Source organism: Fusarium flagelliforme, assembly GCF_020744385.1.
Source record: "Fusarium flagelliforme strain FIESC 12 MPI-CAGE-AA-0113 chromosome Unknown B0J16scaffold_2, whole genome shotgun sequence".
Lineage (NCBI taxonomy): Eukaryota > Fungi > Ascomycota > Sordariomycetes > Hypocreales > Nectriaceae > Fusarium > Fusarium flagelliforme.
The window spans coordinates 4,137,851-4,165,036 of NW_025763504.1; the positions used below are offsets into that span (position 1 = coordinate 4,137,851).

At 48.5% G+C, this 27,186-nt stretch overlaps 12 protein-coding genes across 12 annotated transcripts; 9 read left to right on the forward strand and 3 right to left on the reverse strand.

Moving 5' to 3' along the window:
* The first annotated feature begins 38 nt into the window (after positions 1-38).
* Positions 39-2,480, forward strand: B0J16DRAFT_70547 (uncharacterized protein). Its single transcript, XM_046134336.1, has 3 exons — positions 39-258; positions 320-1,036; positions 1,088-2,480. The coding sequence occupies exons 1-3, from the start codon at positions 119-121 to the stop codon at positions 2,385-2,387; spliced, it is 2,157 nt and encodes a 718-aa protein (XP_045986987.1). The 5' UTR covers positions 39-118; the 3' UTR covers positions 2,388-2,480.
* On the reverse strand, positions 2,481-3,483 carry B0J16DRAFT_70554 (ribosomal protein L17). The gene is made up of 2 exons (XM_046134337.1): positions 3,079-3,483; positions 2,481-3,026 (listed from the first exon to the last, which is right to left on the reverse strand). The coding sequence occupies exons 1-2, from the start codon at positions 3,292-3,294 to the stop codon at positions 2,574-2,576; spliced, it is 669 nt and encodes a 222-aa protein (XP_045986988.1). The 5' UTR covers positions 3,295-3,483; the 3' UTR covers positions 2,481-2,573.
* A 16-nt stretch (positions 3,484-3,499) lies between these two features.
* B0J16DRAFT_334363 (uncharacterized protein) lies at positions 3,500-4,907 on the forward strand. The gene is made up of 2 exons (XM_046126950.1): positions 3,500-3,750; positions 3,816-4,907. The coding sequence occupies exons 1-2, from the start codon at positions 3,730-3,732 to the stop codon at positions 4,515-4,517; spliced, it is 723 nt and encodes a 240-aa protein (XP_045986989.1). The 5' UTR covers positions 3,500-3,729; the 3' UTR covers positions 4,518-4,907.
* B0J16DRAFT_316761 (uncharacterized protein) lies at positions 4,841-5,437 on the forward strand (the record flags this gene model as incomplete). The annotated part of the gene is made up of 1 exon (XM_046125324.1): positions 4,841-5,437. The coding sequence occupies one exon, from the start codon at positions 4,841-4,843 to the stop codon at positions 5,435-5,437; it is 597 nt and encodes a 198-aa protein (XP_045986990.1).
* Positions 5,438-5,639: 202 nt separating this feature from the next.
* B0J16DRAFT_70567 (Metallo-dependent phosphatase-like protein) lies at positions 5,640-7,090 on the forward strand. The gene is made up of 2 exons (XM_046134338.1): positions 5,640-6,130; positions 6,188-7,090. Exons 1-2 carry the CDS (start codon positions 5,729-5,731, stop codon positions 6,782-6,784), a joined length of 999 nt encoding a protein of 332 aa, XP_045986991.1. The 5' UTR covers positions 5,640-5,728; the 3' UTR covers positions 6,785-7,090.
* A 614-nt stretch (positions 7,091-7,704) lies between these two features.
* Positions 7,705-9,519, forward strand: B0J16DRAFT_70574 (uncharacterized protein). The gene is made up of 2 exons (XM_046134339.1): positions 7,705-8,313; positions 8,363-9,519. Exons 1-2 carry the CDS (start codon positions 8,062-8,064, stop codon positions 9,269-9,271), a joined length of 1,161 nt encoding a protein of 386 aa, XP_045986992.1. The 5' UTR covers positions 7,705-8,061; the 3' UTR covers positions 9,272-9,519.
* A 2,735-nt stretch (positions 9,520-12,254) lies between these two features.
* B0J16DRAFT_282922 (acyltransferase family-domain-containing protein) lies at positions 12,255-14,007 on the forward strand (the record flags this gene model as incomplete). The annotated part of the gene is made up of 2 exons (XM_046123978.1): positions 12,255-13,053; positions 13,102-14,007. 2 exons carry the CDS (start codon positions 12,255-12,257, stop codon positions 13,860-13,862), a joined length of 1,560 nt encoding a protein of 519 aa, XP_045986993.1. The 3' UTR covers positions 13,863-14,007.
* A 219-nt stretch (positions 14,008-14,226) lies between these two features.
* On the reverse strand, positions 14,227-16,428 carry B0J16DRAFT_70588 (amidohydrolase family-domain-containing protein). Its single transcript, XM_046134340.1, has 3 exons — positions 15,844-16,428; positions 15,323-15,794; positions 14,227-15,275 (listed from the first exon to the last, which is right to left on the reverse strand). Exons 1-3 carry the CDS (start codon positions 16,300-16,302, stop codon positions 14,410-14,412), a joined length of 1,797 nt encoding a protein of 598 aa, XP_045986994.1. The 5' UTR covers positions 16,303-16,428; the 3' UTR covers positions 14,227-14,409.
* A 705-nt stretch (positions 16,429-17,133) lies between these two features.
* B0J16DRAFT_316765 (protein-tyrosine phosphatase-like protein) lies at positions 17,134-18,027 on the forward strand (the record flags this gene model as incomplete). Its single annotated transcript, XM_046125325.1, has 2 exons — positions 17,134-17,638; positions 17,702-18,027. 2 exons carry the CDS (start codon positions 17,134-17,136, stop codon positions 18,025-18,027), a joined length of 831 nt encoding a protein of 276 aa, XP_045986995.1.
* A 506-nt stretch (positions 18,028-18,533) lies between these two features.
* B0J16DRAFT_369244 (uncharacterized protein) lies at positions 18,534-19,466 on the forward strand. The gene is made up of 2 exons (XM_046130265.1): positions 18,534-19,211; positions 19,267-19,466. The coding sequence occupies exons 1-2, from the start codon at positions 18,921-18,923 to the stop codon at positions 19,327-19,329; spliced, it is 354 nt and encodes a 117-aa protein (XP_045986996.1). The 5' UTR covers positions 18,534-18,920; the 3' UTR covers positions 19,330-19,466.
* On the reverse strand, positions 19,369-21,642 carry B0J16DRAFT_395137 (uncharacterized protein; the record flags this gene model as incomplete). Its single annotated transcript, XM_046132175.1, has 2 exons — positions 19,369-21,494; positions 21,624-21,642. 2 exons carry the CDS (start codon positions 21,640-21,642, stop codon positions 19,720-19,722), a joined length of 1,794 nt encoding a protein of 597 aa, XP_045986997.1. The 3' UTR covers positions 19,369-19,719.
* Positions 21,643-23,274: 1,632 nt separating this feature from the next.
* B0J16DRAFT_334377 (uncharacterized protein) lies at positions 23,275-24,844 on the forward strand. Its single transcript, XM_046126951.1, has 3 exons — positions 23,275-24,034; positions 24,132-24,326; positions 24,458-24,844. Exons 1-3 carry the CDS (start codon positions 23,584-23,586, stop codon positions 24,598-24,600), a joined length of 789 nt encoding a protein of 262 aa, XP_045986998.1. The 5' UTR covers positions 23,275-23,583; the 3' UTR covers positions 24,601-24,844.
* The last annotated feature ends 2,342 nt before the right edge of the window (positions 24,845-27,186 follow it).

Sequence of the window (27,186 nt, forward strand, 5' to 3'; positions counted from 1 at the left end):
GTAGCCTTATAACTTTTTTTTACACCTTTGTTTAACATCAAGAATTTTTCAAAACAACGTTACCACATACCCATTGTGAACAAATTCTACGATATTCCTCTCCTTTACACCCAACATAATGCCACCACGCGGAAGAGGAGGAAATTTCAGAGGCCGCGGCGGTCGTGGTAGAGGAAGAGGTGGTCGAGGAGGTAAAGCGACAAGCCGATTTGGACCTAATCGTCGATTTGACGGAACTCGACTGGCAGACAACGATGGGTAAGTAAAAATCCTAAAGCCTTCGAAATCGATTGGGACATTCACTGAAGTTTTCTATTAGCTCAGAAAGCTCCGGATCGGAATCGGAATCTGCGCCTGAAGATACAGTAATGGATGACATTGAATCCGAGGACGATGATGAAGAACAAACCACATCTTCGAAACCTTACATGGCCCTCCTACAAAGCTTCAACAACGAGAGCAGCGCCCCAAATGCTAAGCGACGGAAGCTAGACCATCAGGAATCTACCCAGTCTCGACAGGACGAAGACTCCTCCGATGAGGAAGGAGATGAAGACGAAGAAGACGCTGAGAAAGACATCGACCGTGCCGAAGATGAGCCCGAAGATCAAGTTGAGGAACAAATAGACGAAGAAGATGAGGATTCAGAAGATGAGGAAAACCCCAGCGATCCCTTCGATGTTCACTTTGCGCATCCCGATGATGATGCTGTCGCAAAAAGAGTCAACTCAGTACAGAAGGGCGATTGGGCAACAAAACGAGCGCTATTACAAAAGTCAAGGGCGACAATCATGTACCCATCATCTGATGCAGGGGCGGAAGTACCTAAGCCCGTTGACGGACTCGATGGCCTGCAACTCAAGCAGAAGCTCAAGGAAACTTCATCTCGCAAAATTGGCGAGTTCGACGCTGTTCAGCGCAATCTGAGCCCATTGCTCTTCAACTACAACGATGTCTTGTTTTGCGATCGCACAGTACGAAACTCGGACTCGCTGCGAGAGTTGACATGCCTTCATGCACTCAACCATGTCTTCAAGTGAGTTCACATGGCTTTCTTCTATCATTTGAATACCGCTAACGGCAAAAGAACGCGAGATCGAGTCATCAAGAACAACTACAAGCTGGCTAAAGAGGGCCAAGATACCGATTTGGAACTTCGAGATCAAGGCTTCACTCGGCCCAAGGTCCTCTTCCTTCTACCCACACGCAACTCTTGTCTTCGTATGGTAAATATGATTCGTGATCTTTGTCAGCCGGACCAGCAAGAAAACCGAAAGCGATTTGACGACGGCTACGTGGATAAGGAGACCAAGTTTGGTGCAGACAGACCAGCTGATTTCAAGGATCTCTTCGAGGGAAGCGACGACGATATGTTCCGCTTGGGCATGAAGTTTACTCGCAAGACTATCAAATATTTTGCGCAATTCTATAACTCGGATATTCTTTTCGCCAGTCCATTGGGCCTGCGAATGGCTATTGGCTCCGAGGAGGATAAGAAACTTGACTTCGATTTCCTGAGCTCGGTCGAGATGGTCGTTGTTGACCAAGCTGATGCCCTTCTCATGCAAAACTGGGAGCACGTCGAGTTCATCTTTGAGCACTTGAACCTTCAACCCAAGGATGCCCATGGCTGTGACTTTAGTCGTGTACGAAACTGGTACTTGGAGGATTGGGCGAAGTATTTCAGACAGACAGTTATTTTGTCTGCTTTCAACACGCCCGAGTTGTCCGAATTGCTTCGCTTGCATTGCCACAATTGGGCTGGAAAGGTTCGGCTGCAGCCTGAATATCCCGGCATGCTATCACAGCTTGGTATCAAGGCAAAGCAGACCTTCTCAAGGTTTCAGTCTAGCTCGGTCGACAAAGACCCTGATGCTAGGTTTGAGTACTTTACTTCTGCCATTGTTCCCTCACTCGCCAAGCGGGCAAAGGATGCTACTGGTACCCTCATCTTCATCCCCTCCTATCTTGACTTTGTTCGCGTGCGCAACTACTTTGCTACATCAAGCGCCGTAGAGAATATCACATTTGGCGCGATCTCCGAGTACGCGGACGTCCCAGAAGCATCCCGAGCGCGCTCGCACTTCCTCAACGGTCGTCACCGCGTGTTGCTATACACCGAACGAGCGCATCACTTTCGACGATACCAATTCCGCGGTGTGCAGCGAGTTATCTTTTACGGTTTACCTGACAACCCCATCTTCTATAGTGAGATTGCGGGTGGATATCTTAGCAAGAGTGAGCAGGATCTACGGCTTGAGCCTGGCCAGGGAACCGTCAAGGTCGTGTTCTCCAAGTACGATGTGATGAAGTTGGAGCGAATTGTGGGATCCAAGAGAGTTGGTAAGATGATTCAGGACCGCGGCGATACCTTTGAATTTATTTAGATGTGTCTTACTTCAGGAGTATATTGGAAAAGTTGGTATATAATTTGGGCAGAGGTTCAACATTTAATTCAAAATTCAAATTAGATGAAAACCGTCATGTCATGATACAATAATTGATACAGTTCTTTTGCGCAGAGCCTCGCCCTCCTCATGATATGGTACACCTCGCTTCGATGGCGATTTCTTTTATTGTGATGTCTTCTTCACTGACTCAGGCACGATTCCTGCGGCCATCTCTTTTGCCCGCTCAGCATTCTTGTCAGCCATCTTTGCAGACTCAACCTCAGCCAAGCTGCTCTCGTCTCTTTGTGGTACAGTCTCGTCATTGGCCTTGAGAACCATAAACCTTCGCACCATCTCCTCGAAAGGCTCCTCGCCGCGAAACTGTGTGACCTTCTTCATGTTCGTCCTTGTAACTGGTGTGTGCTTCATCCCAAGCATACGGTCGCGGGCGACTGTCTTGGCCGTCATCATAAAACGCGAGTCCTTGGGACCGTCGACAAATTCGAGGATGGCGCTCTCGCCCTGATCGTAGGTGTTCTTAGACTCAGTGCGGACCACACGAGTGTAGCCGCCCTCTCGATCCAAATATCGTGTTCTTAGCTCGCCTAGTAGTTTGGGTAGAAGTGTGTGCGGTGTCTGCGAGAATCTTTTAGCATAGTGGCCCCATGAAATGATTGATTCGACATACGTATAGGATACCCTGGGCTGATCTTCGTGCGGGCTCGTTGTCCCTCTTTGCCAATGTGATAAGCTTCTCTGCCATGCGCTGGGCCTCCTTTGCCTTGGCGTATGTTGTGTGGATTTGTTCATGTTGGACGAGTTGAGATACAAGACCGCGCAGCAGCGCCATACGAGCTGCTGAGTTGCGGCTCAGATGCCGATATTTGACGGTACCACCAGCCATTGTAGCGAAATTCTAGGGTGTCTGATCAATTGGGAGGGCGATATTCGGTTCGGAGAAAACGAATTCGATTGCGTTTTCTTATTGTCGTTGTCCTGTACGTGGGCACCACCTCTCCGATCCGCAAATCTGCCTCTTGATCGGACAGTTTTTGGTGGAGGGAAATTTTTGGCTGGGACTTTTCGGAGCCGGCTTGTCTTGTCTGCCGAGAGCCTCTGCGCTACGTCAACCCACCACCAACAGAACCTCTTCAACAGCTTCCTAAAGGGAGAATTGCACGCGATACGGGGGCAATTGAGCTCGCGCACGCTATGATACGTTGATTTTGAGCTTTTATCGACCGTCGTCTTCAATTTGGTCATCTATCGATACGTCAAGAACCCGACAAATTACCGCATCCATATCAGCCTACTGGGCAAAGCTCTAACAACATAAATCATGGGCTTCACCACCGGCTTTGTGCGTGACTTTATGAGCAAAAATGCTCTACTTTGCATGGATTAAAGTACTGACTTAATTGTTAGACCGGCGGTGTTACACTGACCCTCTCCCTCGCCTACCTTTCAGTGCTCGCTCACCAACGTACTCGTGAGCAACAAGGCTCAGCACTTCGCGCCCAAGCTCTTGCTCTTCAGGGCTTGATCGATCCTTTGCCACCGCTGCCACCACCCACGCGGTCCGAAGTTGCCGCTGCTCAGAGGGCCAAGACTGTCGAGATTGCAAAGGACCGATGGAACACTGAAGTCGAAAACGCAGCGCGATGGGTACAGCACACCGATTGGGTTCAAGTGCGCGAAGGCCTTGAGGAGACTGCATCACGACTTTGGGCTCGAGCTGTCGGCGCTAGCCCTTCAGAAGTTGTCGAGGAGGCTGGACAAAAAGCAAAGGCGGCCGAACAACGGGCCAAGCCCTTTGTGAAAGAGGAGGCTGCTAAGCTCGGCGACGCCAGTGGAAAGGTTGCTGCGGCAGCCAAGAGCGCTTATAAGAAGGCAAAGGCTGAAAGCAAGGAGTTTGCTAGCGTTGCTCTGGATCACAGCAAGGATAAGGAAAACGTCGACATTGCTCAAGAGGATGGAGCTCTTTCCGTGCTGACTCCTGTGGAGCGAGCCCTCCAGCAGCGATTTAACAAGCCCGAGGACAAGGTGAACAAAACGGTGGAGGATGCACTGAACGAGCGATACAAGCCTATGGACTCCAGGGACAACACACAACTGAGGGGAGTCTAAGGCGTTGAACAAAAAGATCGGATGATTGGCGATGCATGAATGGGGAATGTGATTTATTCGTTGTACACTGCTACTGTACCACTAGTTCTTTGAGTCACTCAAATAGAAACCGAGCTTGGGAATGCTTGGTATGATCAACAGAACTGCTGCAATAAGTGAGTTCATATGATAATGGATGCTGATAATCACTCTTCAGTATGAGTATATATATACGGCGGTTGAACTCTACCAAAGAATTGCCCCTTCCTCGTTATACTCTTTTTCCGGTCCAGAATACCTTCAATCATTTACCAAGCGACTATATTAGAGAACCCCCGTCCATCATGTCTGGTGAAGGGTCTAAGTCGAGGAGCAACACGCATCACAAAAGTGAGCATAGCAAAAGTCACCACGGCGGAAGCCATGGTAGCAGAAGCCATGGTAGCAGAAGCAGGAGGAGCGGCCACAGTATTAGCAGACACCATGGCAGGCCGCCGTTTATGGCTATGTTGCTTTGCTGCACCGACTCTTGGGGTCCCTACAACGCCCCCCCTATGAGGAGGTCTACTGGGAAGTCAAGATCACACGGACATAAGCACAATCATAAACATAAACATCCAAAGAAGAGTTCTTATATAGCAACTGAGTCTCGTGTGGGACATTGGGTTGACGAGGTATCAAGTGAAGCACCACCGGCTGAAGCATCGCCAGCAGAAGAACCAGCTGAGAAACCACCGGCTGAGGAGCCGCCAGCTGAAGAACCACCGGCTGAAGCATCGCCAGCAGAAGAACCAGCTGAGAAACCACCGGCTGAGGAGCCCCCAACTGAAGAAGCTTCGGCTAAGAAGCCGTCAATTGAGAAGCCGCCAGCTCAATCTACAGCAAAAGCATCACCATCCACTGCTGGATCGGCTTCAACTAAATCCCACATAAGTGATTGAAGCTCCTGCACTCCAAACATAGTATATATAGACAAGAATAATAGTTTATGACTGAAGCTCAAAGCCATTGGAAGTATATATGGTGATGTCTGTGGATAGCGTCGGTAAAGCAACAATTCCAGCATGATTTCACGTGAAATAAAAGTCAGCTTCGAAATTTCCGTTAGGTCATTAACAATCAACCGATCAACTACAACAGTTCAAAATGAATGACACCTAAAGCTCGTAGTTTACTTCGTTTTATTGGCTGTGATGATAGAGTTCCACGAGTGTCTTTACAGGTGACCACGTATGCTCAAAAACTGCAACTTCACGAGCTGCTTTGTTTTCCTTTCCTCAACTACACCGAATTCCCCCTCACATATCAACTATCTCATTATGTTTTCCATTAAGCAGCAAACAGGACTCGACTCTCTACTTGATCGCCGTCGTCAACGCCCATCGAGATGGGAAAGGTTTTGGTCTACGCCGTGCGCTTTTCTAGCACAATGCATCTACACGCATCGGCGCATCACTCAGAAATCCCCAACAAGCCCTGTGAGAATAGTATGCATTTCAGACACGCATAACTCCCTGCCAGACTTGCCTTCCGGGGATGTCCTCATTCATGCGGGGGATCTTACGCAGTCAGGCTCGTTGAAAGAACTCAAGGCCGTCATCACTTGGCTCAACTCCCAGCCGCATCCACACAAAATAAGTTCCCTCCCGTTGCCGAGGTAGTTCTTGCATTGATATATGACTGACCATTACCAAATTGTCGTAGCAGGTAACCATGACATTTCACTTCAGAGAACCCGCGATTGCACCAAGATATCCGAGGCCGCAAAAGAAGTGCCTGACTGGGGAGACTGCATCTATCTCGAGAACGGGGCCAAAACCATCACCTGCGCCAACGGTCGACAGTTGAAAATATACGGAAGTCCGCTCTCACCTCGTAATGGAAATTGGCCTTTCCAGTACCCTCGGACCGAAGATGTATGGTCAGAAACGGTTCCAGACGACACAGATATTGTCATTACTCACGGCCCACCATTTGGCCATCTCGACTTGAACTTCGGTTGCCATCATCTTCTACAAGAAATTTGGCGTGTCCGCCCCCTGTTGCATGTTTTTGGGCATGTACATGAAGGATATGGGCACGAATGGATTGTCTTTGATGGACTACAAAAGGCATATGAACGGGTATTAGCGAAAGGTGGGGTCTTGAATTTATTGGTGGTTCTGAAAGAGATGCTAGTCTCGTTCTGTAGGGCTGAGAGAGTGGCGGCTTGTCAACTTGTCAATTCTGCATTCATGGGAGGGCTACGGGACGATGAGAGAAGGCAGCCTGTAACCGTGATTATCTAATATCGTTCACCACGTTCACGCATCTTTTTTGAGTCTCTGATGGTTGGGAAACGTGCACCAAAGTAGCACAAAACTTTGACGCTAGCACTGTGGAAGATAGAAGATGTAGGTATCAATCGGGCAGGTCTTCTGCCGTCCGTCCCAAGCGGAGTGTTTCACCAGTGAAATGTTCAAGGCTGAGACTTGTTGGGCTGAGAGATGATTTGGATCAGCTTATCTGCATAGCTCCGATGTTTTGTATCCGAATACGGTGGGAGAGGAAGCCCCGACTGAATATCCGAATCTGACTCCTTATTTTGATTGAGGGGATAGATCATCCCGAGGAGATGTTAAGTGTCAAGAACAGTCACGCGATATTTTTACCGTTGCTCTGGTTCTCCGGAGACTATTGCCCCCACTCGGTCCGTCCTCCGGGGACAGGGACCGGTAGCGGCCGGAAGGGCAGAAGTATGGAAGGCCTAACATGGAGACGGAGGTGAAGAAGTAATTAGCAAAGCTGGGGTCATCATTGGCTTGCGGGGGCCGGCAGTTTTCAGCGGCTTCTGCATTGCACAGCCAGTTTCTATGATGACAATTGTGAAGAGAATAAGATCAGATAGGAAAGGCTCAATGACATTTTCTCAATTTATTGATGTAGGTGTTCAGTCCCTGAATAATATTTTTGTTCCGAGGTTCTTTCTTCAGGGTCGCCTAGATCTGGTTCGATGCGATTGCGAGACCGGTAGTCGCCGGCGCAGGGCAAGTACGACTAAGACTATTGAGGAAATTTTCCAGTGGCAAGTGAAAGCGATTGGCAGTTTCGATGGAGTCGGTGGGCGATTGGTTCTTCTGATTGGCCAAGCCACGGACTTTCCGAACATGACCGATTATGCCGTTTTGCACATGAGCGAAAAGGAAGTCGCTGACGGGCTGAAGTGAAATATAGCGGCACTCTCATTGGCAATTGCCATTACTATTGATCCAACACCAAATCCCTTTTATCATCCTTCGCCCTCCCCCATCTTCTTGACTTACAATTTCACTCTTCCTTCTTCATCCTCCAAGTCTTCCGATACCCCCTTCATTGTTTGTGTTTTTGTGTTGTGTTGTTTCATCTTCTCATCTCGAAACACTCGTCATCCTCTCCCCGACCTATTCCGCCTATCGCAAGGACCCCCAGTTGAGTTTTTGGCCACCTAGATGCCCGCCGTCTCCGTCGCGCTCTGAAACTTTCGCTTTCCGACTTGAACAAAACACACATCTCAATTCACGAAACAATCTCAATCACCTCATCCACCATGTCTTTCTCCAGCCTCGTTCAAGACTTGAGCCTCCGCGATGCCAATGGCGCTCGCCGTCCTCAAATTCCTGGCCCCCGCTCATCCGCTTCCACCATCGACGATAGAGCCTCGCACGTCTCGAGGGCCATGTCCTACGCCAGCACCGCTGCCACCAGCGTCAGCATCTCGGGCGATATTTCAAGCCAGCTCCATGGCGGATACTTCCACCCTCTCGCCCGCTCATGGCAGGCTGAGCGTCAGCTCACCAAGGTATGCAATGCAAAATGCGCACAAAAACCATGTCTGACAACAGAAATAGTCCATGCTTATTTACCCCATTTTCGTCACCGACGGCGAGGGCGATATGATTCTCGTTCCTTCTCTCCCTGGTCAGCACCAGCTTAGCTGTGACAAGCTGATCCCTTTCCTCGAGCCTCTAGTGCACAAGGGTCTTCGCTCTGTTATGCTATTTGGTGTTCCCATGCAACCCGGTACCAAGGATGCTCTTGGCACGGCCGCAGACGATCCCGAAGGTCCCGTTATCCGAGCCATTCAAATCATCCGCCGTCGTTTCCCTCAACTTTTTATCTGCTGTGACGTCTGTCTTTGCGAGTATACCTCTCACGGCCACTGTGGTATTCTTCGTGATGATGGCAGCCTCAACAACCAGCTATCAGTCGACCGTATCTCGGATGTTGCCATTGCTTACGCCAAGGCCGGTGCTCAATGTGTTGCTCCTTCCGATATGAACGATGGTCGTATTCGCGCTATCAAGCTAAAGCTGATCGAGGAAGGAATCGCCCACAAGACGGTTCTCATGTCTTACTCTGCTAAGTTCTCTGGCTGTTTGTACGGCCCTTTCCGAGATGCTGCTGGCTCAGCGCCTTCATTTGGTGATCGAAAGTGCTACCAGCTTCCTCCTGGTGGTCGCGGTCTTGCTCGACGTGCTATTGTTCGGGACATCAATGAGGGAGCCGATATCATTATGGTCAAGCCAGCTAGTCAGTATCTCGACATTATCAGTGACGCTAAGGACTTGGGCAAGGATCTTCCCGTGGCCGCATACCAGGTCAGCGGTGAATACGCCATGATCCACGCTGGAGCCAAGGCCGGTGTCTTTGACCTCAAGGCCATGGCCTTCGAGTCGACGGAGGGCATTCTTCGAGCTGGTGCCACCATCGTGGTTAGCTACTTCACCCCCGACTTCCTCGACTGGCTCGAGAACTAGCGACGACTATACACGATAAAAGGGTTGTTTTTAGGGAGTTAAAGGTGTTCGAGTCAAAAATGGGGCGTTTCTATTTAGCCATGAGCCAGGCTTTTATTGCATTTATATTGATTTATCAAACAGCCATCCTACGAATAGTATGTGATGTTGCTCGCTTACTATGGAGATTATGTAAAATATACGATACGATAAATTTTCTTCTAGTCCCTGATATTTGGAAGATGAATGTTTGTGCTAGGTGCGAGTAATTTTACTTATCTGTTACTGGTGGAAACCCAAGAACCAAAAGCAATGCCAGCCATAATATGATGCTAAAAATGCCGTAGGTACCTATGCTTGAAGAAATCTCATGGCAGATACGAATCATAAGACTGGCATATTTTCCAGAGCGATGTGCACCCATAATAGTAAGAGTTACGCATACCAAGGCGGTTAGACGGAAACGAGTCCGTTTCCCGACTTGCTTTGTTATAGAGCAGATGGTGCAAGGTACAGTCAGTAAAAGTCATGGTGGTGGCGATGGCCATGCTGATCAAGGAACAAATTGCACCCATCCATACTGAAAGCGGTGAAGACGCAAGTGTCATGATACGAGATGAGGCCAGGGCAATTTATATATGTATCAAGGTACGGTAGTTTTAGACATTCCTTGGACTGTATTGAGACGGTATAGTAACACTGTATATCGGTCAGCCCCATGATTCTGTTGTCGTCAGCCATGAACTCAAGACGCGCCGTGTTGTTGACACCCTGCGCCCATGTGGAGAGGGACGTGCTTGCGAAGAATACATATGAACATGTGGTTGGGGCATGCGGATGACAGCAGAAAGCTTTGCTAGTTGTTTCGCGTTGATGAAGAGACAGATGCATCTAGATAGACGGGCAGATCGGGCCTAGAGATCGGGCTTTGGATGACGAACCAACAGATGCCAAGCCTTGATTAACTACTGTGCTGTATGTATATTATTTGCTGGATTACACAATGTGCGCTCAGGATTTGGATTGAGTTTCAATCTACCATATCGCAATATAGGTAGTTATGGCTGATAGGAATGGGAGTGATTTACGGCATCTTGTTTGCTGCGTTACGCTTCACCGGGATTTTTGTCGAGTTTGTAACGTCGGGACTACTACCTTAATCGTCCTGCCGAGTAGCCGTGTGCTACAATGGACTTTGCTTTGTTTTTGTTGTGATGGACGCTTGAGTTGCGATCATCAGGGCGGGTTTCCCGTCCTGTGCCACCGAGGCTGTTTCTCAATGGCGCCGTCGTAAAGATAATAGCCGCTTAGCAGATCCAAACAGATCCAGTGGCTGTCAAACGTAAAGCTTGACTGACTGTCCTGACGCTTCTGTTTTGTGCTTGACGGGTAAAGGTGAAACCCAGTGAAATATCTACTACAGTATGCACGGTGGAAAGACTGAGTACGCGCGTTTCCAAGCTATCATCCTAGCATTGGACACCCCATGGTTTGGAATAATCGGGTCTGGTGGGTGGGTCAATGTGAATGTTCGACGTCAGGAGTCAGGACGAAACGATGAGCATGAGTGTCATTGATTTAGGTGAGGGGAACATCTATTTCACATGCGCTTTAAATTGTCAAGCCTGGAGATGGAAGGATTTGATAAAGACAATACCGTTGTTGGTAGGTAGTCTATTTAAAGTGTGTACTGTTAGTAGATAGTCAGATGGAAATAACAAATACGTGAACCAACAACCTATGGAAGTTACCCAATCTGTTCAGATGGACAGGGGTAGGCACCTTAGTTTTTCTTGGCCAAGGCTTGTTCTTGCTCAACCCCTGGTACCTGAGACCCCCCAGTTTTAGGTTAGTTAGAGGTCTTGCTTGGTCTTAGTGTGCACGAACAAAGTATGTCATGGATTGTTTATTAAGACGCCGACTATATATAGCCAAGCACTTATAGTATGTTGTGCAAGTGCCGCTTTACCGGCTCTATCTCTTCATGCTTCATGCTTGGCGTTTTGAATTTCGTATTCTAAACATCTTCATTGATTGGGTACCTAGGTTATTGATTGAATCGACAGCTGCATCTGTGATCATCATCTCAAGCTTCGCCAAGTGACGATTACGTTCTGTTCTTTGACGAGAAAATCTGCAGATCTCTATCCACTATCCTAGACTAGCTAATTCAACTACGACTGAAATGACAGAAGATCAGTACAATAGTTAGGTGGGTAACCTGAGGTGGTGTTCGTATCTGCTGAAACGGGGCGTCTTGAAGCAAACCAAATCAAGCCATCGGCTGCATTGAAACGCAACATGTCCCCAGTGATTGTCGTTTTGGTTTACGAGGCGGTGCGAACTGGTAGGTCGCTTACGACCACTCATTTATGCCATTGGATCCCAGGAGGTATCTTTGTTGTAGGTACCTATGTAATCGGAAGCCCGTCGGGAAGCTTGCTGTCACTCCCATAGCAGCGAGTGACACTGTGAGATAGGCACATACTGTATAACCTTGAGTGTCGTCAATCCTATGTATACTAAAGTTTCCCTCCTTGTTTCCTGCTTCCCATTTCTTTCGTCCCGTCAGGATCGACGTTTGTGTTTCCCAACTGTTAAAAGCAGCAGAGATTCCCTGGTGGTTATCTCTCTTGGCATCTCGGCGTTTCTCTTCCTCCTCCACAAACCATCTCCCCATCTTTCCGTCCATCTCTCTCCGCAACGATCTTCTAGATCTCTGACCAGAATTTTCTCTGTTAAACTCTTGATTATTGTCTTTTTTTTTCTTCTTCTCTTTCTTCGTTGATGCATTGGATACCCTAACATACCTATTAACGATTGCTGCCTTCCAGTTGTTTCCTTAACAAGGCCATTTTTGGTTTGCTCCTTCCACAGTCGTCCTCGTCGGGCTCTTTCCTATCTTACAAAACCTACCACCACAACCACTCTTTCCTATTCGGCCTCCCAACTCTCTTACTCATCCTATTTCCACCACGCCTTCTCTGGCCTCGCTCGCCCAAGAATGGCCCGTCACTCTCCTAGTATACACTCTCTCTCGGACGAAGAGAAGATGGGCTTGCTTGACAACAGGTCCGTCTCTGACGTTGACAGCGACAGCGGTCGGGACGACCACGATCACCGACCTCACTACGAGAAATGGGCCGGCCCCATTCTCGCTCCCGTTGACTACGTCCGCTCGACTCCTTGGAGGGTCTACCTCGTTCGTTTCGCCTGGTTCTTCGTTCCTAGCTATCTTCAAGGACGACATGCCCGGGACCAGATCCGACCAGCTAGGCTCTCGCCCACTGCCTATCTTGACGGCATGCGAGGTGTTGCCGCCTTGGTTGTCTTGTTCTGCCATTTCTTTTACCAGGCTTTTATCATTGCCAAAGGTTGGGGATGCGATGATGCTCACTACAATATTCTGAAACTACCAATCCTTCGACTATGGTACCAGGGTCCTCCTGCTGTCTGTCTTTTCTTTGTTATTTCCGGATATGCCCTCTCCTATCGACCCCTTAAACTCATCCGAAGCCGAAATTCTCAGGACTTCTCTACCACTATGAGTTCTCTTGTATTTCGACGAGGCATTCGTCTCTACCTTCCTACTGCCATCTCGACCCTGATGATCGTTACCTTCATCCGCCTCGGGGTCTACGAAAAGACTCGAGAGTTTGCTATGGACCGCACTTACATGAGGAATGTCAGGGAGCCTCACCCACCACGCCTCGCAACAAACTATGCTCAATTTGCAGACTGGGCTAGGGACATGTTCAAGTTTTTTCATGTCTTCGGCTGGAAGACTCATGGCGGAAGTACTAGTAAGTCAGCCCGGCCATACAGGTGAACTTGACTAACGGCATATCAAGACTATGACCAACACCTATGGACTATCCCCGTTGAGTTTCGATGTTCGCTGTACCTGTTCCTTACCCTGATCGCAACTGCTCGACTTCGAACCCAGTACAGGTTGATTACTGTCTTCAGTATCATGGTTTTCACCTACAGAAACTCGCGTTGGGAGTTCCTTATGTTCCTGTGTGGTATGGTTCTTGCCGAGGTCGATCTTATTCGCGGCGCTCATGTTTCACCCCCTGCCCTCCCAATGGAAGAGAAGACCTCATCCGCTCGTCCCAGATGGCACCAGCGCATCTTCTGGGCTATGGTTAGCATCGTGGGTCTCTATCTTATGAGCCAACCTGATCAGGGTGGCGAAAGAACACCTGGGTGGATTTATCTCACCTCGTTAATACCTAAGTGGTGGGACGCCGAGAAATACAGATACTGGCAATGTGCTGGAGCTGTTGTTTTCACCCTCGCAGTAAGTCGCTCGGCTAACTGGCAACGTGTCTTCAACTCGGCTTCCGTGCAATACCTAGGCAAAATCTCATATGCCCTTTATCTTATGCATGGACCCGCCATCCACGCGGTCGGATACCACTTTGAGAAATGGGCGTACAGCGTGACGGGTACTGAAGGACACCGTTTCACTGCTGGATTCATTTTGAGCTCATTCTTCGTGATTCCAACTATCTTCTGGTGGGCCGATATCTTCTGGCGAGCTGTAGATATCCCCACGGTTAAGTTCGCCAAGTGGTGGGAGAACAAGCTCACGGCCAAGGTGGACTAGAGTTCACAGAGCAAGGGAGGGGAAGAAAAAAGAAAAAGAAAAAAGAAAACGGGTTCATGATATTCGGCGTTCTTCGATTCGAGTCTTACAGGGTTGGGCCTATGGAGGCTGGTCTTCACAATCAAGACCCATTGCGTGGCGTTCAGGCGGTTGATTTTTGTCATACAGGACGCGATAAAGTAGACGAAGTAGCGACTTCATCTTGTTCCTGAGAGTCCCATGAGGTTTCGAATCTGCATTGTCAGTTCCGACTCTGATGCTGAATTATCGAACAGTTACTATCAAAAGAAATGTTATATCGTCTAGGAGCTCAATCTGTAGTTGCAACTAGTTAGCTTGTCAACCGGGCTTAGATTCCCATGTCCTGGTCGATAGTACCATCATGGGCACGTAAATTGATCAATCATATCTCTTTTGTCTAGAAATCGCTTGTATACATGTCTAGATGGTACTCTTCAGTCGTTATTGTTGGCCAGTCTGCTGTATATACCAAAAGTTACAACGTTAGGTCTTGTGGTACCACTGCTCAACTGTTGTAGGGTATAGACTACCTCGCTTCTTCATCGCGAGGCCGTGTGTACACCCTTTTCCCCGCCACCCAAGTCTCTTTCACTTTCAATGTCCGGAACTCTTCGACGTTATAAGACTCGATAGGTTTATCAAGGACAACCCAATCAGCCAGTGCACCCTCGCGAATGACACCGGCACGGCCATCAAGAAAGGCGCCATAAGCAGGAGCGCCAGTGAAACCCCACATCGCCTCATCCAGACTCAACGCTTCATCCGTATGCCAACCATCAGGGCTTTCTTCAGTTCCGCGACCAGTGTGAGGACTGCGGCGGGCCACAGCGGCATAGATGCCTTGGAACGGGTTGGGGGGTTCGACCGGGAAATCACTACCAAGAATAGGACTGGCCGGAAGAAGGGAACGCATGCGGTAGGCAGAAGATGAAGTACGATCTTTGCCCAGACGAGATTGAGCATACTTCATATCCGATGTTGCGTGCGTGGGCTGGATAGAGGGGATGATTCCAAGTGAGAGGATACGCTTTTGGTCGTCTGGGTGAATGATTTGTGCGTGCTCGATGCGGAAGCGATGGCGGGATTGGCAGGCTGCACGAGCTTCAATTGAACTCTGGGATTCTTGTGAGGGTTGGCCGGGTGTTGACGGGGAAGCACCCTGGGCAGTGGCCTCATTGAGGCACTCTTGCACAAGAGCCGCCTCGAGCGCGTCAATGGCATTGCGGTTTGCAAGGTCGCCAATGGCGTGGATGTTGACCTGGTAGCCATCGGCAGCCCAGCGTTGTGTTACATCAGTGAGAGCAGAGGCGTTGATAAGGAGTGAACCTGATGTCCAGGGGTGATCTGAGTATGGTTCGAGAAGAGCGCTTCCCCAGCTTCCAAGAGCCCCGTCTTCTATAGTTAGTCATTGTATAGACCTTGTCGTGAGCGTTACATACCTGCGAATAATTTGATGCTTTGAACAGTAAAACGATCATCGTCCCGGGCGAACTTGACGGCTTCCTCTGGACAGTAGGAGTTACGCTGAGGGCACTCCATCATGGCATAGACACGAAGAGTCCAGTCATCACTCGAAGATAGCTCGTTGTACATAGTCAGAGTTTCGGGAGTTGATCCAGCATCGTGCATACCGACAAGACCAAATTCGTTGAGCTTCTTCATGGCAGTTTTGACTGTACGAGCCTTGAAATCGCGGCCCGGCTGGGGCCAGATGGAAATCACCAAGTCCATAGCATTGTCGCAGAAGACACCAAGGCTAGGGTCTCGGATGATTTCACCTCCTGGGATTACCTCGGGGAGGTCTGCCGGAAGGAGGTCGAGTACGGGCTGCGAAACCCAAGTGCAGTGGACGTCGATACGGTCAAGCATGATATAGATATTGCTAAGCTCTGGGTCCTGGGCGATATCGGCCTGTATGGACCAGTCAGTAAGAATGTATCAAGCCCCATGTATCACTTACAGCAGTGGGCATGCGGCCAAAGAATTCCTGATCCCATCCAACACCACGAACCCAACTATCCTTGGAACCAGCTCCTGGGTTCTCAGAAATATAGTTCTTGATCCTAGTCCGCACTTCCTCCAACGACTGAGCACCAAACAAGTCAACAGAGTGCAAGAACTCTCCATACTGAAGTAAGTGGCCATGTCCATCCCAAAGTCCTGGAATAACATAACCGTCTATCGTTGTCTGATCAGCGCTACTTGAGCCAACAGCGGTGAAGACTCCATCGACAACAGTGAAGCATTGAGCCTCACCCTGGTCAGGATCATGAGTTCGAATGGAATTGTAGCAGTATGTAACCGAATTCCCGTTTTCTGAAGCTGTAAGTGGCCGCTGAAGGCGATATGCGACTGCAAAGGCGACAACTAGGAGGGGCAGGATGAGACCCCATTTTGTGAAGGGGCCCGCCGCAGTCATTGTTGATAGCTCTACCCTTCAATTGGCGTCAAGACTTGGGATTGGCTCTGAGCCAGATGCGTTTAGTGTTTCGAATCACGGAGAAATTGAAAGAGAGATACAGTAATGAAGTTGAAAAGTGTCGAGTGACGACCATTGATGCAGTGGTGATGATGTGCATGTTATCGATAAGAATTTGACATTGGTGGGGAAGTCACATAACAGCCGCCATCAACTTACACCTACCTACTGCCTTGGTACTCTAGGTAGGTATGAACGAAAAGAAATTAATAAAAAGTCTCATAGTTCCCTATAACACAGACTGATGGTCCTAGGGGCATAATTGACGGAAATTGTATTTCTTCCGCATGTACAAGTGTTGCCCAGACAAAACTTATTCACGACAGACTTTGATTAGAGCATTTCCTTTACATAGAAAGTAAGATACTGTTAGCTATCTCAGCTTACCATTTCTGTGCAAAGAAGAGCCAATAACTATCAATTAACTGTTGACTACTAAGCTCCATCATAAATTGCTTCCAAAACATAGGAGATTCCACAATACCTTACAGCTAACAAGACTAATTTGCCTAATCAGAGTAACTGTAGTACCTATTTTTCTGTAATTCAGGCGTTAGTTTAAGTTTATAATGTAGAAATGTCCCGTGCCTGTCTGGCACTGCCGCCACAACTGGCAGTGTCAATGTCAATGCCAATGTTAATCTCAGTGTCAGTGTCAGTGTCAGTGTCAGTGTCAGCTTAGTCTGAACATTTATATTCCCATCCATCCCAGTCAACAACTAGCATATCAAACTCAGACAACACAATACCCAGAAGACAAAGACAAGAACAATGTCACTTTCTCGTGCTGAGCTCGAGGCCGTTGCGGCCATTCACGCCCGAGAGCCTATCCACCTTATGTCTCTCAACTCGGCTCTCAGCAGCAAACCCTTCGTTCCCACTCGTTCTCTGATCAACATTCGCGATCTCGGCGCCGTTCCTGGAAGTGCTATTCGTCCTGGACTCATCTTCCGCTCTGGCATGCTCGATGCGGCAGCTGTTGACCCAGAAGCCATCTCTTGGCTCGCCTCCAACGTCAAGACCGTCTTTGACCTCCGCAGCGAGGAGGAACGTGCGGCGTATCCTAGCCCAAAGGTCCCCGGTGTCGAGTCCATCTTCTTTGAGCGTGTCACTACCTATCCTCAACCCATTCCCGCTGACTTCACTGCGGACGATGGCAGGGCTGCTTGGAGAGTACAGTTGATGGCTGTTGTAGCGGCATACAAGCCTACTATCCGAGCAATCCTCGCCCACATTCGAGACAACCCTAACGATCCCTTCCTATTTCACTGCACTGGTAAGGATACCTGTCAAGCTACGCTGTTTTAGGATTTATGCTAAATGCTCGTTTCATTCATAGCTGGCCGTGACCGCACAGGCGTCGTGGCGGGTCTTCTTCAAACCCTTGCGGGCACAAAGCAGAAGGACGTCATTCTCGACTACATGCTATCACGTATCGGAATCGAACCAGCACGTGAGAAGCTGATCCAGTTTGTCAAGGAGACCGTTGGCGTGGATGACACTGAGGTGCCTGGCTTTTGGAACATGGTCAGCCTGCGCCCTACCTTTTGGAAGGCCTTTGTCGAGGGTGTTGATGCGCAGTACCGAGGATTTGATGGCTACGTAAACAGTCTTGGATTTTCGGCCAAGGATCTGGAGACCATCAAGAAGAATCTTCGAGGGTAATTTTGGACATTCGGAACGGCTAATGTGTTGGAGACAGCATTTGGCTATCTCACTTTGTATGGATGTCATCACAATCAATGTCCTCTTTTGGGGCCCTAGGATATTCAATCCTTGAGTAAGAGAACCTTGTCAACTTTGAAGGATTCTTCAAGAGTCAACGCTCTATGTTACGTAGTGTCTGGTTCTGATCCCGGTTCGTTCTTCCATCTCGATCCATCGCTTCGTCATTTCATCTCTGCATCTGTGAAAGCTATTCTTGGTAACAAAGATCACCATAAGAATGTCCACTCTGAAAGGAAGGAACAATCCATCTTGAAGTTTCAGACCGTTGTCATGACTCCAGCCCTATTAAACTATGACATCACCCAAAGATCCCCTGTTTTTAGACCCTGCATCTCGACAAGGATCCACCACCAATCAAGCCTCTTTCCATACCACCTAGTGACGTTTAAGTGCACCTCCAAAATCCCCATTCATCTACATTTTCCAAGTTTTTCTTGTCTTCATTTTCTTTCAGGGTCCTGCAGTAGAGTCCTGTGATGCTTAATTTCTCAAGGGTCCAGTTCCAACAGGGGTTCTCTTGATCGGATCTGCACGACATTCAAACTGCTGATCAGGTTTCCCTGTGGTCTTATTTCATCAGCAATCGTAATAGGTGATGCAATAATGTCCTTAGCTAATAATCTGTTTATGATCAGGATCTCCAAGTTTACAATTATGGAAACGTGTATATAATGTGCTGTTGAGGCCGCTCCAAGTTGCAATATCCGAATCAGTATCAATATACACCAAGACACAAACACAATACATCCTTGCAGATAAACACAACAACTTTTTACTCTTAAACGAACACTTAGTTACTACTACCTACCACACAAACAAAACCACCCAACATGCCTCTTACACGAACTCACCATCAATCTGCCCCCCGTCGCTCCATGTTCAGCTCTCGCCGACGTACCCCAGCCCGTACTCACAATCACACCACAACCAGAACCACCACCACTACCACTACCAGAAAGCCTCGCCGAGGCATGTTTGGCGGCGGTTCTGCTGGACGACGTACCCATGGTGCCGGTGCTGCCCCTGTTCACCATCACCAGCGCCGACCTTCTATGAAGGACAAGGTCAGCGGTGCTCTTCTCAAGCTCAAGGGCAGCTTGACTCGCCGTCCTGGCGTCAAGGTAACACTCGCTTTTCATCTTTCTCAATGAAATACAGTCGCTAATTTCACTACAGGCTGCTGGAACCCGACGTATGCACGGTACCGATGGCCGCGGTGCTCGTCACCACCGCTACTAGACATCTTCAACAACTTGATAATGCAGGACATTCTGGACTTACAACATGTACAACATACACATACACATGTACGATTATGATAGCGATGATACCCTCTATTGAGAGTTGAAAGAAGAATTGTATAATTTGCTCTATCACTGCAACTATCTTGCCCCGTGCCTTGTCAATCGCCAGCGACTTATCTAGTACAATCTCGTGATCGTGGCTGAACACATAGCCCGTGATCCTGTGGATGTTCGTCTCGCTTCAGTACAAAAAAAGAGAAAGAAAGAAAGAAATTTCCCTTGACCATTATTGCAGTTGACCACGCATGGAATTCCTGTATCTCCCCGGGAAAGAACTTGATATCGAATCGGCGCATCCGATCTGCCAATGGTTTCCAGACGTCACTTAACAATGCAACTCGTCCACGTCATGTGGAGAAGACCCTGCCGGACGGTAAGCTGCTGCTAGCCGTATGTCCTTGTGTAGCCTGACTTTCCCCTGAGATGTAAACTTGAGCATCGACGCTGAAGAACCTCGCCGGTGGCGCGCTCCATCGTAAACTGGATGCACTAGCTCGTCGAGATTGGTAAGCGTAAGATGAGTCAAACTCAACCTCTTCCTCTCTTGCGGCCTTAAAGGGCTCTCGTCAAGATAGCCTACATTTAACTCGTTAAGCTCGTGTCTACCAGCTCCGGAGGCTTGTTCATGAGCGTATTGTCGCAATTCCCTTTCTAAGTCTTCCAGGACCTCCTTGCTAGGTGATGGATGCTTCTTGGTCCTCTTAGTACCGAAAGAAGCGAAACCCCCGGTTGATCGCTCCCAAGCCCGCCGAGCCTGGCTAACAGAGTCGATCAAAGCTGCTTCGCCTGGGTCAACGATAGGGCGTCTGTCAAGGTTGTTTAGGGATGAATTTCCTCTGTCAGACTGTAACGGAGTTTGGCTCAACTTTACGTCAAGCCGCCTCTGGGAAGGACTCATGCTATCAATCGTAGAGCTGTACCCGTCACTGGATGCAGAAGCCCGCTTGACGATGATGCGAGGCGTCGAAGATCCAACTGGTGTACTGTTCAAGAATCTATCTTCAATGTTGCTGTCGAATTCCTTCTCAGAGTCGAATGGGCTGCGGGGAAGGGCGAGACGTTGTGTTTCCTCCTCGTCTGGACCTGCCTTCAACCTGTGCTCGAAACTCGTTGGGGTATGCCAACCATCCTGCTCAGAGAACGGATCCTCAGTAGGTTTGCCAATCCTGAGAGACTTTCCATCATCAGCCAAGGGCTTTCTGTTCACCCGACCCCCTACAATTCGCTGAACTTTGCGTTTGTTGAGGTTATCTCCTTCATTCAGACGAATTTCGATGTTACTAATCGGGGACATATTATCAGGCGATTCAGGGGCAGGATAAGCTTTATGTTTATCCATTCCTGTGCCTTCTCCATCGTCGCCGACGAGCTTGTATAGCGGCCCTTTTTCTTGAGACGAAGTCTTCGGGTGGAACCGATCCCAAGCATTCGAAACTTTGGCGAGCACTTTGGATGGCACCATACGGGTAAGCCTCGAGCTTGAAGAGTTGGTCCGTTGTGGAATTGGCTTCAGGGCATCAGTCGCGGCTAGCATGGCAATGAGCTTTCCACTGATAGCTTCGCCACTGGCACAGTCTTCTCCTGTAGGCGTAGTGTTTGATCCTTCTGTAGCACAGCTTCTGACTTTTCTATCCACAGCAGCTAGCGGTACAGATGTTGGGACCTTGAAATTGTTTGTCGGATGGAACTTCAATGGGTCAAGAGACAGTTGCCGCTTCAGGTTTGTGCTTGCACGTCTTTGGGATCGATCCTTCCGGACTCGAGTAGTGGCAGCCCGCTTGGGGACCTTTCCTGGGCTCTTGGATGAGAGTCTAGCCACTCGCGACTGCTGGGGGTATTTCAAAGGTCGGTTAGACGGCGTTTCCAACGGCGAAGGTAGATTTAGGGGTGAGATTGCTGGCCCATCCTCGCGAACACTCGAGATATCGGGTGTATTGGCTCGGCGCTTCTTGGAGGGGGAATCTTCATCGCCATTGTCTAGGCACTCGGGGGTGGAGTCGTCCAATAACCAGCTTGCCATTTCTTCTACTGTTTGCGGACCGGGCATAGCTCTTTTTCGTGGAGTTCGTTTTGTACTATCATCAAGGCTTAGATTTAATGCTATGGAATGGTTAGAGAAAATAGTGGCTACCGTGGAATTGGTGTTAGAAGTACGCACATAGGTGTTTGGACAGTGATGTGCTCGCTGTGTTCTTCTGTGGCCGTGAACCTAGCGTCCTCGAGATATACCTGTTTCTCCTTTTTCCATAAGTGATAGTTATAGGCATCCTCGGCGCCTGTGGGTAATGAATGAAAGTGTTTAAGATGAAGTGATCGTGTGGACCGACTCGAAGGCGGGTTTTAAATGAGTGACTGTGTTCGATTCAGTGCACCCTCTAAGGGTGACGCAAAATTGAGAAACTCGTCCGTAGACGGCCAAGAAAGAAATTGATCGGAATACTGGTGACAAATCGAGGTTCATAGTCAGTATTCGGTCACCAGTGTACCTTCATTTTCCAGCCAAAAGAGACCGTTGGGTCTAAGTATAGGAAAACGTGATGCGAGATTGCGACGGTTGATTGTTAAAGAGTTAGAGACCAAGCTGAGAAGGGGAAATAGAACCAGATGATTTGCACTTGGTTATTGTTGGGCTTATTGAGCGGGAAGGAAGAGCAGTGAATGGCGGTGATTGTTTGAGGAAGGAACCTCGAATGTGTTTGAGATACAATGCGATATCGGACAACGTCCAGTTGGATCAGTGCCTACCACTGCTAGGTACCTAGCAACAATGCCATTGACAGAACTCACCAGCAGTCTTCATAGGTCCATGGTGAATTGGAATTAATCCAGAAAAGTAGATCAAGTGACAAGCATCACCTGTCAAGACAAAAAGAAACTGGAAAGTGTCTCTTGTTAACAGCAAACTCCTTGGTTTTGTTAACAGACATAAGCAACACAATCACACAATTGCCGTCCTCCACAGATTTATAACACAAAGACGCCATTTCGCTCTTCTGTGAATCTTATTCCAATATGGAGTTCACCCAAAGGTTTCACTGCAGGATATGTTCCAAATGCGATTCGTTATTACAGTCACTCCAGTGGCCACTATTTTCTTGATTTATGCTGAAGCGACTGGGCTGGAACTTCAACGGTTAGTAGCAGTGAGCTCTACTTCAAGTAAATTGTTTATCGCAAATTCTTTTGTGGTATATTGTATTTGGGCATTTCGGTTTGTCTGTCTGCCACCATGAAACGTAATCAACCTTAGGAGATACAAGGACTGGCAGTTGCCATCACGGCATTTCAAAGGCAAAATTTACCCAGCCTGAACCCTGCACTATCACATCCAACTGGGACTCTCAATCCATGATATTGATCTTCTATGAAAGCTGTATCAGGATAACCTCAATTGCCTGAAGGCCATCCTTACCCTAGGGCCAGTAGTTCCTTGCCGCAGGCAACGAATTAACCTACCTGCGGCCTCAAACATGCCAATACCCAACAATGAATCCAGCTTCGGAATTAGGAAATTGTAGCTTGAGACAATTCGCATCTCGATGCTCGTACTACCCGGTAACCTTGGCTTTTAACACTCGACCTCAGACTAACAAGGAGAACTCTTAGACAGCAAGGTCTTCCCGACACAGCTTTTCAAACTTCGCCAAATTGTAACAGCGATCCGAAACAATGTCTCGAATTGTACTACTTGCACTGAGATTGATTGTTTTTAGAATGATCCCAATTGCTTTGCGTAGTTGGTAGTCAACTGTTAAAGACGTCTGATACACACGTGATAGATAGCACAGCCACACATCATAGGTGCGTCATAACATCCTACATTGTGGCGCTGTTTTACATCATGGGCTTGCCGACCATCCAAAAATTTCCCCGTTCAAACGAAACCACAAATTCTTCCTGCCGAACGGGACCGAGGAACTACGAGGGGACACAATTACAGTGTGCAAAGTCAAGAAAAAGAGACACGATGCTTTGATTATGAATCTGAACGGTTTCTTGCATTCTGACCATCACTCGAACCCGATATATTAAGTCCGAAAGCTCCGATTAGTTGCGAGTTATTATCGCCTCTTACCCGCTTCAAACCGATCACGAGGTTTTCCAACAACGTCCTCCTTGATCGCAACACGAGGCATTGGCACTTTGCGTGAGGAAGAAAAAAAAAACGAAACTTTCTCTAGTTGAAGCCATGTTAAGACAATCAGTCCGCGGCGTTAACGCGCCACTACGAGCTTTTGGCCAGCCAGCTCAACAAGCAGCCTGGAATGGCGCATGGAGAAGGCTCTTCACGTCACAATCGGGGAACAAAACTGGCCGTCAGCTTTTAAGATGGAGGATTGGCTCTGTCCCGTGGGAGGGCATGATGGGCCGGCTCAGGAACGCCCGCTTCGCATCAAGAACCACAACACCAAACATGCTCCAGGGTGTGTTGAGGCGTGGATTTCGCTTCAGTACGAAGCGCAAGACGAACAAGGGTCCAGCCGTTGGTAAAACCGATGAAGCCACTGGCCTCACCGCCAGGCTCAAGAAACTCACCAGGGAGTATGGCTGGGTGACGGTTGGCGTTTACCTTGGGCTGTCTGTTCTGGACTTTCCTTTCTGCTTCCTATTCGTTCGAATGGTAGGGGCTGAGAAGATCGGTAAGATACCGCCGCGGCTTCATCCATATCCGTCGATGAGGCTTTGCGGGCCTATGCTGTCAAACCGATTGCTAACGTGTGCTGCTCGTGGGGTTAGGTGAGGTCGAGCATCGTGTGATGTCGGCAATCAAGCAGATGATTCCCGATTCTCTTCGGGAGACCTGGCAGACTTACTGGCAGTCTTTCCGGAAGGCTGAGGCCAGGGCACTTGGCGATGATGACATCAGTGACAAGATGGAGATGGCCACCTGGGGTGTTGAGAAGGCCCAAGAGCGGAATCGCGTCGATGCTAGTGAGTACCATCCAACTGGTTTGCCCCTGGGCGCATGGAGAAGATGCTCCTGTTGATTCATGATGTGGGAAGGAGGAGGGGCCGCTTGTTCAGTTGGAGAGAAAGGCTAACGACTCAATCTTCTGTGACAGGCTTAGCAACCCAGCTGGCGCTCGCGTACGCCATCCACAAGAGCTTCATCTTTATTCGAGTACCATTAACGGCCGCCGTAACGCCCAAGGCTGTCAAGGTGCTCCGATCATGGGGCTGGAATATCGGAAAGAAGAAGGCGTAGTTGCTGTGAAATAGCATCATGACGGTTCCAGACTGAGAACCGATCAAGCCTCAAAAGACAGAAACGTTCCATTTATGAGACGTCTCGATTCTAGTCCAAGCCACTCACTCACTCATCCATCTGTATAATAGAATCACGCATAGTAGTTGGTACTGGAGTTGGCTTCATGATAGACTTTGCTGTATAGTATAGTGGTTACAATCTACCTACCTGACATATGCAGTCATTCATTTCCCCGTGACTGGATCGCAGTATTTGAAATCTTGGGCGTTCGGATAGATCGAGTGAGTTCGGGTGTTCCGAGCCAGAGATCAGCCAGCAGAATTGCCATTGCTGGATGGGCGTTCAGGTACTGGCAAGCCATCAAACTCAAAAACAATGGCGGCAAATGGGAGTGCACCAAGTCGTGCAAGACAGTACAGTACAGTACAATGGGAAAAGAAACAGGAAAATTAGGCGTAGTCAAGCCGCAATTCAGTAATGGTCATGGCGAAAAGCTTGGCAGATTCATCTTTCATCCGTAGAGGGATAGTGCGCCGAGAGATCTACGGCTGCAACGCTGCAAGCCCGCAACGTTCTGAGGGACGCCATATTCTCGCGTAGAGTTCACGACCCCTTGAGGCTTGTTTGAAGTTCTCTTGGAGGTCGTATGGCTTGATCTGGCGGCTGAGACTCCAGAACGACCTAGCCTCGAAACGCCAAGAGGTCCTAGAACAGGGGAAACGGACGAGCGATAGTACAGTATAGTCTAATTTAGTAGTTAGATTAGGTTGGGTTAGTAAGCAAAGCGGAAGAGAAAGAGAAAGAGGCTAGAACTTCTAGAAGAGGCGGTTGTGGATTGTTGCGAGTCGTCTCACCCATGTTTGACCCACGATATCATATCTAAGGCAGGCAAAATACGATTCAGTCCAGGAATAGCAATAGCCGGAGGGGAGTGAAGTAAAGTTTCGTCTTTGAAGCCGTGCCTCGTCATGGCCGGCCGTTGAATAAGGGATAAGCTGGCGCAGGAACAAAGAGCGAAGAGGCGAGACAGATGATTTCGGAGCTCTAGAAAAGACTGGAAAGAAATCCGCTCGAAGGAAGTGGAGATGTTGATGGCGCCGAAGTAAAAAGATCCTAGCTGAAGCCTAGCTTCGGAGCTCATGTTTCCGTTGATCACTGAGCGGTCCATGCAAATCCGTACTCCCGTACATACAGTCGAGATAACGTGAGAACCCCTTGCAGTAGGCCCGAGTAAAGTGGCAGCGCGGGCATTAGCTAGCGGGAATAAGAGTAGGAATCATCATTTGTTTCGAGTTTTGGCACTTCCAGTGGAGAAGAGCCCCTAGATTCGTACTTTGGATACATATACGGGTCACATTGATTTCCTACAACACACCCACTTGTTGATGCCGCTTGGCGGATTCGAGGGCAGTTTATTAAGTGTATGTAGTAGTCATGTGGATATCCATATTGGAGGCACACGAGTCGTTACTTCACCGTTCAGGATCTAAACTCTAATATTTACATTCTGATGGGTTTCTTTTCTTTATTTTCTTTTCTTTTCTGTCTGTAACCTTGAGGTCAAACATCAGATGATATGAGATGAGATGAGATTGACGGTGCGGAACCAAGAGTGGTAATCAGTTCGCCAACAAACGGCAGAGAAATAGGTACATAAAGTCAAAGCAAGAAGCTACAATAGGAAAGATAAAAGGCAAATAATGACATTTATGGATACGTGACAATGGGTTGTGATTGCCCGCGCAGGGGATCCTTGAAATGATCGGCTTACGGTTCATAATCGCTTAGCAAGAAAACATGGGTTCAACAAGTATCAACAACAAGGCAGGGAGAATAATTGGTGCTCAAAGATTAGAGTTTGGTGATGAAGCAACGGTGGATACGCCTAAGACAGTAGCCGACGGGTTATGAGATTACATCCAATGTCATGGACATCAGGAACTGAACTGAACTGAAAAGAGCGTCAGGACAAGAACCTAGCAGTTAATCCAGTGGTCCAGGCTCAATACAAACCTCGACCACCAACAACTACGTTACAATATCCGTACGTACAACGCATAAGGCGGTTGACCATGTGGGAAAAAGTGGTCCCCCTCCAGCGGTTCCTGAGCCAAGACTAAGCCACGTCCAAGGGCGCCATTCTAACATCGATTCCATTGTGATGCAAACGAAGCTGGGGAACTGAGACCTCAGAGTTTTGCCATATCATATCATCTGGTATTAGCCCACCATGAATCTAACACATGGCATAGATCTAGATCTAGTACTGACCGTTAAGCCTCATAAATCAACATTCAACTTCTGCACCGTTTATAGCGCCTCACAAACAGTACTGCACTTGGCATCGAGCACAGGTACAAAGGTGGAGCAGACTCAAGATTCAGGTCAGGGTTGGCATCGACAATAAAACATGGGTCATGCATGATCCCCCACACATTCTGTCTCTGTCTCCGGAACAAAGATCTAAAGGATGTACAGTACATACATGCATGGCCATATTGTGGACCTCAGCGGAACACTACCGGGCAAACATTCGCATCCATCCAAGACTGGACATGTTGACAATACGACTTGTAACAAAGC